General features: G+C 35.9%; 1 protein-coding gene across 3 annotated transcripts; it reads left to right on the top strand.

The window, feature by feature from the left end:
- The first annotated feature begins 1,322 nt into the window (after positions 1–1,322).
- Positions 1,323–9,115, top strand: LOC103710465. 3 transcript variants are annotated; one of them, XM_039127891.1, is made up of 10 exons: positions 1,424–1,547; positions 5,289–5,356; positions 5,522–5,689; positions 7,093–7,308; positions 7,417–7,661; positions 7,741–7,944; positions 8,047–8,139; positions 8,236–8,337; positions 8,428–8,778; positions 8,886–9,115. In XM_039127891.1, exons 3-10 carry the CDS (start codon positions 5,569–5,571, stop codon positions 8,940–8,942), a joined length of 1,389 nt encoding a protein of 462 aa, XP_038983819.1. In that variant the 5' UTR covers positions 1,424–1,547; positions 5,289–5,356; positions 5,522–5,568; the 3' UTR covers positions 8,943–9,115. The 3 variants fall into 3 exon arrangements, with proteins under 3 accessions (XP_026661747.2, XP_008794402.2, XP_038983819.1); XM_026805946.2 differs by lacking the exon at positions 5,289–5,356 and having other exon boundaries at positions 1,323–1,547; XM_008796180.4 differs by lacking the exons at positions 5,289–5,356; positions 5,522–5,689 and having other exon boundaries at positions 1,323–1,547; positions 8,886–9,080.
- The last annotated feature ends 265 nt before the right edge of the window (positions 9,116–9,380 follow it).

The raw sequence follows: 9,380 nt of genomic DNA, 5'->3' as shown, positions 1-9,380 counted from the left end.
CTTTAGTCAATTTCTAAGTCTACTTTGCAGGCAGGAGAGATTTATATTTTTGATGCTTTGAAGTCCCAATCCACCTTCCTTCTTCTTCTTGTAGAGAGTAACTAGGCAATGGAAGCCTCCGATAGTTTCTTTCCCTTTCCAAAGAAATGCTTGCCTCATTGGATCAATTCTCTTGCAACCCCAGGTTGGAAGCCTGAAAACAAATATATAATAGGATGGAAGAGTAGTTAGGACCACATGATCAAAATAATTTTGCCACCGATAGAGAGAAGACTCCCATTTCATGATGCAAGTCTCGAGGCAAATTTTTCAAGAAGAGGCATCTATAGCTGCTTGGGAATTTTCCTGTTGCTTAGTAGAAGATTAAGATAAATGAAAGCTAGGTGATTTCTTTTATAATTCATTGTGGTGGCCATGCTATTTGTTTCCTCATCCTCCATGTTGAGACATATAATTGAGCTTTTACTGAAAATAATCTTTAATCCAAATGCATTCTTCAAATAAGTACTTGCCATTTAACCAAAAAAAAGGAAGAGTACTTGTGGGCATGGTTTAAGCTGAGAGCGTATTAAAAAAAAGGGAAAAAAAAAAAAAAAAGCTAATACCTTCTTTAGTGTTGCTTAATGTGTTGTAGTTCTAGAATGTAATGACGAACTGAGATTTTCTTAGCAGAAATTTTCTCCATGTATTGAAACGAGAGGCACTCATCACAAGCAGGAACGGCCCAATGTATTTGAGGGTTTAAGGCCGTTTAATGTTTGAGGCCTTTTCTGCAGTGGGCCGGCCTAAGGCGAACTTATAGAAGACATTTTTTTCTTTCCATTTTATCTTTGAGGAATTTTCTACAGTGGGCGTTTTTTGGGCCGGAGCTTTTAGCGATTAAGGCGGTCGCCTAAGAATTGGGCCGGCCTTGATCATAAGAGTCCTAAAATTGAAATGGTGTAATGATTTGGATGTACAACTGCAAGAGGGTGCTTACATTTCAGCCCAGTTTGCGAGTAGGCCGTAAGCCCACAGGTGGAGAAGGCCTCTAAGGCTCCACCGCCTCGACAGCTAGCATGGAATCGTTTGGTTGACGGGAAAATTAAAAAAAAAATCCATAAAAAACAATTTTTTAATTTAGTTAGATTTTTTTTAAAAAAATTATATTTTATGAAAATAAATTTTTTATATTTTATGAAACAAAATTTATAAAGGATATAAAAAAAGTTATTTTTTAAAAATATATGTTTAAGCCATCAGATCTATAAATAATTTTTTTATTAAAAATATAATAAATATTTAATATATTTAAAAAAAATAGATGCCATAAATCTCCCGCAGGACTCCACGCTTCCTCTCCAAGGACCCCAAGAAGGGCCGTCTAGGGTTTCGGAGCTCGAGCCGGATGGAAGAGGAGCGAGGGCCGGGAGTTCGAAGGAAGCCGACAAAGCGGAGGAGGAGGATCAGAGGATTCGCGAAGTCGGCGGCGGATTACCTCGTCTCCGATGCCTCCATGCCGCTGGCTTCTCCTCCTTCCACTGCCATCGCCTTTCCTCCTACCGCAGGTCGGATCTCTTTTCTTGATTTCTTTATGATCTCGACACCGTTTTCCTGAGGTTTCCCCCGAGTACAGTTTCCAATGTTCGGTTCTTTTGTTTTCTTGAATCTTTACATTATTGGATGCGAATGAGATCAATAAGAGAAATTTTCAGCATCTGATGGATGTCGCAAATGTAGAATTTTTTTTTGGTTGTCCTGTTTTGCCTGATTAGCTGATGCTGGGGGGATTTGTTGTTGGATGACGACCAGAGAGCTTATGGTGCGTCAAATGTGAAACTAGTATGAGATATAAAAGGTCAGGCCCCTTTTTTTTGATTTCTTGGAGTTCTTGCATTGAATAGGTTTCTTCAGAATTGTCGAGACATAGCTCTAGACAATAAGAAATTGATCGTTTTTCTTTCTTCTTTTCCCCTTTAGTTGTTTAAGTTTTGGAAATGAAGTCAGCATGTGAAGGATCGCGGAATGATGAAATTGTTGTTATTGGGTTTCCCCTGATTAGCTTGTTTAGTATTAGGGAGATTTTTAATTGGACCACAGTGAGCTCTTATGGAGCTTTAAACATGAGATACAAGAGCATAACTAATGTTCTACTAATCTGACCTGAGAAAACGAAAAGCTGATTTCAATTGTCCTGTTCATGCTTGTATGATTTACCGGATGCTTAGGTTTTCTAGGGCTTCTTGTGGTCTGTATAATATTTTGCTACTCCAGTACCTTCTTTAGCAGTTGGCAGTCGAATATCCTCTCTATTCCTTGTGCATTGTGGTCTGTAAAAGCCTTGCACCATGTAACTCTCATTCCAATTAATCATAAATTTTAATTGGACTGGCAATACTAGCTCAATTTATGCCATCAATCTGCTCTATGAATCTACTAGACTTGCCTAATGTCAATATCTAATGTTTATGTAGGAACATCTGTATTAGTTTACTTCACATTGTCTTAGCTTTCTGAATTTTTACTTTCTTATTTTAGTATTTTAGGTTTCTGGCTTATTTTGCTATTTTATTTTTTCTTTCTGTTTGTATTTTTTTTATTTACTTGTATTTCTTTTCTGATATTGCTTTAATTTCCTGTTTCATATTTTTAATATTTTGCTTATATTTTATTTTCTGTTTAAGAATATTGCATTCTTGTCTTAATTTTAGATCCTATTTTGTTTTTCTTGATTTGTATTTATTCTCTGCTTTAAGTTTTGCTTGCTTTTCTATGTTTTATTTTGCATTTTCTCTTTTTTCATCTCTTTATTGGTTTTCAGTCAATGGCAAAGCAGCCATGCAACTTGGTGTTTTAGATTTGTTTCTTAATTTTTGAGTCACAAAGGAGTTTCAGTTCACGGGTTTCAATGCAATGCCATTGATATGATTCTCTGCGGCAGTTATTATGTATTCTTAAAATTATAGGATGATGGGTACACTATAGAAAAAGTCGACTTTACCGACGCTTTTTGCCTATGCTTTTTACAAGCATCGGTAATTTTTGGTTTAGCGCCAAAATTTGCCGACGCCAATAGATAACGCTAATAAGCGTCGTTGTTTTGACTGGCCTACGACCACGCTTATAAGCGTTGTCAAAAGTCAAATTCACAACAAAACCAGCGGCCACCCCCTCCTCCTCATTCTGCATCCCGATCAAGTCCTAGCTCCTCTCCTCCTCCCTCTTCTCCGACGACGAGCGATCGACCCTTGTCCTCTCCGGCGCCGAGCAACGTTCGACGCCAAGCTCCTCTACTCCTCCCTTCTCTCAGGCGCCGAGCGACCGTCCGCATCCTCCTATCCTCCTCCCTCTTCTACGGCGCCAACTGGCCGACCCCATCCCCCTCCACCTGAGAAAGAGATAATTCAAAAGAGATCTAAGCTATTTTAATAGCACCAACGTGATCTCAGTCTTTAATTAAGGCAAATTTTAAATTTTTTGATCTTGTATCAATAACCCTTGACACGGATGAGACATCTGAGTGCTAAAACCCCAAATAGAAATTGATTATAAATTTTTTGAGTATTAAAATATCTAGTATCAAGTGACATTATTAATAGAATACTCGAAATGGATGTTTTGCTGCCGCACCTACCAGTCTTTTTGACCTAGTTTATGTCTGATCAATGATATTCAGTTTGTTTAGTTTACTCTCCGTTTCTCTCTTTCTCTCATTTGCTTTTCTTCGTTTATATTGTCTTTCTTACATAAAAGATCAAGATTTCATGGTTTAAACCATACCAGATGAGTCAGTTTTCACAAGCCAGAATAATGTCAGTTTATTCAATAATTGATGCAGAGACTTAGGTGGCCAAGTACTGCCTTGGTGCCAATCTAGGCACGAGCTTGCATCTATTATTCTATAGAGAGAATAATGCCCAGCCTAAAAAGTTAGAACAAGGCTTGCTAATTATGCCTATGGTGGATGCAAACTATAGAAACTGCTAAATGTTCCTTACTGGGACCTGAAAGTGATTGCATGCTTGATATATCGATGGTCTATTTTTGAATATGTTTGATATATCAATGGTCCATATATGTGCTAAATATAGTTGGTTGTTGGAGAGATGTTTCGATGTTCTATATTTGAAGGTGTGCATAGAGAAAATGGTAGTGAAATAGAAAGGTCCAAGAAGTTGAAATATGTTTAAAACCGGCAAAATAATGTAAGAATGAAGTCTTATTCAAAAGCATGTGAATTGATAAATGATATCAGAGGCAGATGAGTTGGAAGTATGTAAAACAATGAAAAGGAAATCTTAGTTTGAGTAAGCTAATCTTCTTTGGTTAATAACGAAATCTTAAAGACCGAAGAATGATAGATGAGTTGCAGGGAAAACAGCTTGTAAAATATACTTTATGGTAGAAAAAAGATCACCAATAATAATTAAATTATTATTGGTGATTCATATCTTAATTTTGTTTATTTTTTTATATTAGTTGCAGTTCAATTAGTATTTTAATAGAATGGACAAAAGTTGGATAAATAAATTGAGATCTAGTGCTGAATATTTGAATGAAGTTTAGAATTTCGTTAAATTTGCTTTTGAGAAATTTGATATGAATGGAAAGATTTTTTTTGTCCATGTCAAAAATATGTAAATTATTTTGCTTTCAGTCAAAAAACTGTTGAAGAACATTTGGTATGTCTAAAGGGTTATAAAGAATGGATATTTTATGGAAAGTCTAAGTTGTCGTCTTCATGTAACCAACTCTTAATTATAGAACACACTACTAATATTGGATCTAGTAACACGGGCAGAAATTTTGTTGGAGAAGATGATATAAGGGGCTTACTCAGAGATGCTCTTGAATATAATATTAGAAATTTAACAAATTTCAGTGGAGAGCAAGAAGCAGCTGCAATAGGTTATGAGCATACCGTTACTGAATCTATACATGTTGAGGAACCTATAGACTCTAAAGATAACACAACTCGATATCATAACTTGTTGAAAGATTGTGATCAAGAACTATATCCGGATTGTAAGAATTTTACGAAATTTTTTTTGGTTCATTTATTCCATTTGAAATATTTGAATGGATGGTCTAACAAGTCTTTTACTATGCTTCTTCGATTATTAAAGGATGCATTTACAGAAGGTGTTATTTTGCCATCATCTTCTTATGAAGCCAAAAAATTAGTAAAAAACTTGAATCTTGGATTTGAAAAAATACACAATTGTCTTGTATTTTATATCGTGTTGAAAATATTAATGATGATTCGTGCTGAACATGTGGATCTTCGCGATGGGAAAAACAAAATGAAGACGAGTGTAATTTGTCGAATGAAGTGGATGCTGCACATGCTAAAAAAAAATCCGACTAAAGTTTTGAGGTATTTTTCTCTCATATCTAGATTAAAAAGAATGTATGCGGCTTCTTTGATGAGATGGCATGATGAAGGCTGTATAAGGGATAGAATGTTAAGACACCCAGCGGATAGTTTAGCATGGAAAGCATTTGATGATAGACATTACGAATTTGCTTATGATGTTTGCAGGGTTAAGGCTGGGTTTGGCTACTGATGGATTTAATCCATTTCGAACGATGAGTTCTATATACAGCACTTGGCCAGTTGTTTTGGTTCCATATAATTTGCCACCATGGATGTGTATGAAACAATTTTCACTCATTCTGTCAATGGTTATTGCAGATGATAAGGGCCCAGGTAATGATTTAGATGTTTTTTGCCACCTTTAATAGATGAATTGAAAAAATTATGGGAGGGTATTGATGCATTTGATGCTTTCACTGGCCGAACATTCAAATTGCGTGCAGCTCTTATCTAAACAATCAATGATTTTTCTACATATGGTAATTTATCTTGTTGGAGCACTAAGGGGCGCATTGCATACCCTTTTTGTGGAGATTCAACCTATTCATATTGGTTAAAACATGGAGGAAAGTTCTGTTATATGGGTCATCGTCGATGGTTAGAAGCAAACCATCCATTTCGATTTCAGAATAATATGTTTGATGGTACTATAAAGTTGCGATCTGCCCCTATTCTACTAACTGGAACTGAAGTTCTTAAACAAATGCATGACACTAACTATATACCCAGTAAGATCTCCAACTGTTCAAAGAAGAGGGGAAGGGGGGATGTTGGCAGCTCAATAAAGTCGGGGTTAATAACATGTTTTTGAGGATGCTGATAACTTCGAGAATGATGACAACGTTTATGAACAGAAAAATGATGATGGCACAAACTCGGTATCTACACAGAAACAGTTATGGAAAAAACGTAGTATTTTTTTATTTACCTTATTGGGAGTATAATCTTCTTTAACATAATCTTGATGTTATGCATATAGAAAAGAATGTTTGTGATAACTTGAACATTGTTAAATCTTGAAGAAAAGACCAAAGACAACTTAAAAGCACGTCTTGATTGGAAAGATATGGGCATAAGACGAGAGCTTCATCTGAAAGAACTTGCCAATGATAAATATTTTATATCTCCTGCATGTTACACAATGTCTATTCAAGAGAAAGATATTTTTCTAACGATTCTAAAAAATATGAAGGTTCCTGATGGGTATGCATCGAATATTTCAAGTTGTGTTAATCTTAAATAGCGAAAACTTTCAAATCTTAAAAGTCACGATAGTCACATTTTGATACAAGATATCTTTCCATTGGCTTTAAGATCGTCATCTCAGAAACATGTTATTGCAATTGTGTCTCAATTATCATTCTTTTTTAAAGCATTATGTTCCAAAGTTCTTGATCCTAAGGAGCTTGAACAATTGGAGTCTAATGTTGCATTTATACTATGCTATATAGAGAAGATCTTTTCTCCTGGATTTTTTACTATTATGATTCATCTATTCATTCACTTGGTTGCGAAAGCTAAACTTGGTGGATCGGTTTACTATCGATGGATATATCCTATTGAGAGGTGATTTTTCTAAACTCGAATGTCCATATTTATTATTAATATGGGTGTATCATATTATCTTTTTGATGTTGATATTGAGCATTAAAGTTTATTGTTGAAGGTTTCTTATGCGCTTAAAGGAATATTAGTTAAACTTTATTTAACTAATGTTGATTCTTTTTTGTCCATAGGTAACAACATGCCGCGAGGAAAACGATTTAAAGATATTGAGTTTCAACACTCTCAAGTGGAATCTTCTTCTGACCATTCCTTGCAATCCCAGCAGCCCGACGAGCTCCAACAGCACGAGTCCCATACTCAGCACGAGTCTCATACTCAGCACAAGTCCCAGTCTGAGCACGTGCCACCTGCTGATTGTCCAGACACCGATGACATGCACATCCAGGGTAATTTGATTTACATTTTATATATTATTATTTTTTTTACAATCTAATTATTTTAAATTATTTGCCTTTAATGTTTTAATTAATAAATATTTTATTTTATTTTTATAGATGGACTGGGGAGAGTGAGGAGGACACGAGGACCTACTCGAGCACGGGACGTGTGGAGCCTACGTGAGGATGAGAAGATCGTCGTCCAATGCAATGAACTGGGGCAACCCATCAAGAGGGCTGCAAGCATCTTATCGACTTTTCTAGGATCGGTTGCGCGGAAGGGTCAGTTGTGTCCGCTCAACTATACGAAATGGAATGAAATGCTTCCTTCGTATAAGGTTGAGCTTCTTAGAGTTATTGAGGTAAAGAATTGAATTTGCTTACTATCACAATTTTATTTTTTGATTTAATATTGTTATAGCATTCTTTATTTTGGTGTAGGACAAGTTTTTGCTCCCTAAAGAGAGCCATGATTGGGTGTTGAAGTCTGTTAACCGCAAGTGGAAAGAATATAGGGCGAAGTTAAAGGTGGACTGGAAGCACGATGGTATGACAGAAGAGGAGGTTGGCCGTGTTTGTCCTCCTGATGTAATCCCTAATCAGTGGAGGGAGCTTGTCCACTACTGGTTTTCCGAGAAAGCTCAGGTTGTGTATATTTTTTCAATACCTTAGATTAAATTTACTAATAATATTAACTACAAATTTATACATTAAATATATTATATTGTTTACTCTTTTTTTGGGAAGACATATTCCAACATTGGTAGAGCTGCACGAGCATCTCAGACTGTTCCTCATACTTCAGGCTCGATGAGTTATGCGAGGCGTAAAGCTGAATTCGTAAGTTTTTTGGAAACTCTTTGAAACTATCGGAAACTGTTCTATCATATAGCATGTTTTATGATATATAGCTTACCTATATACTTTTTGTTGTAGATGAGTGATAATGGAAGGAAGCCTGGCAAGGTGGAGTTTTATAAGATAACTCACACCCACCGAGATGGCAGCTTTGTTCGGAAGGAGTCAAGAGATATAGTTGTATGTATTCATCTGACTTCTGCAACGATATTTTTATTAGTTCTATTATTGCCATATATTAATATAATTTTTTTCTTTTGAGAGATATAGGACAGGGCAACAACTCTTATTTCAGAGCGCGTCGGGAAGTCATCATCATCCGATGCGACCAGTCATGTCGAAGCTCAGGTGCTCGCTGAATTATTGGGCCCAGAGCGTTATGGTCGAGTGAGGGGTTATGGCGTTGGAGTTACCCCCACTCAATTATCTGCAGTGGGCATGTATACAAGAAATGTTGGAGAAGGTAGTAGCAATGCAGAAGTTAGTAGTCTTCGGGCAACTATTGAAGATATGAAGAATAGCCATCAGGTAGAGTTGGCAGAACTGAAGCAGAACCAACAAACTTTGCAGTCTCAGCTTGAGCATATTTCATCTATGTTACAGCGATTTCTCCCTCCTCAGGTAAATAATTATATATATTTGATGATTTTATATAATTATCACTTATTTTGCATTAGTTAATAATTTTTGTATTCCTAATTTTTATAGCTTTTGTTTTTTTTTGCTAGATTCATGATACTTCAACTGCTCGTAGAAATGATGATGGTGCTGAATCCGGTCCTTGATACTTTTTAGACTGTTTTTTAAGAAGTTTAATATGAATCTTTTTTATATTTTTCGAAGTATATTGTAAAAACTTATTATGTAAATTTAATCATATATGACAATATTAATGTTTCGAATGATCTGAATGTTTGTGTCAATGTAATGCAGGTTTATATTGTTATAATGTGATTTATGATATGCATTTGTATTTCTCATATTTTTTTTAAAAAAAAATTAACTCCTGACGCTTTAAAGCATAGTTAAAAAACTGCCGTGGCACGGGGCTGGCATGCTTTCGTCGACGCTGGTTAAAACTCTATGGTGGACGCTATTTCCGACGCTTTAAAAGCGTCGGAAAAAACCTCCATAGTAGTCCGACACGTTAAAGCGTTAGAAAAAACCTCCACAATAGTCCGACACGCCTAAGTGATAGTTTATGCTTAAAGTGTTGGAAAAAA

This window comes from Phoenix dactylifera, chromosome 7 (genome assembly GCF_009389715.1).
Source record: "Phoenix dactylifera cultivar Barhee BC4 chromosome 7, palm_55x_up_171113_PBpolish2nd_filt_p, whole genome shotgun sequence".
Classification (NCBI taxonomy): Eukaryota; Viridiplantae; Streptophyta; class Magnoliopsida; order Arecales; family Arecaceae; genus Phoenix; species Phoenix dactylifera.
Note: the sequence above shows the minus strand (reverse complement) of the source record. Positions and strands in the feature narration are given on the sequence as shown.

Bases quoted from the DNA above. Each gene is read 5' to 3' on its own strand.
- LOC103710465 (XM_026805946.2), top strand. From the start codon at position 1,388: ATGGAAGAGGAGCGAGGGCCGGGAGTTCGAAGGAAGCCGACAAAGCGG. The intron at 7,309-7,416 runs GTAATTTGATTT...TTATTTTTATAG, and splicing joins CGATGACATGCACATCCAGG to ATGGACTGGGGAGAGTGAGG. The intron at 8,779-8,885 runs GTAAATAATTAT...TTTTTTTGCTAG, and splicing joins AGCGATTTCTCCCTCCTCAG to ATTCATGATACTTCAACTGC.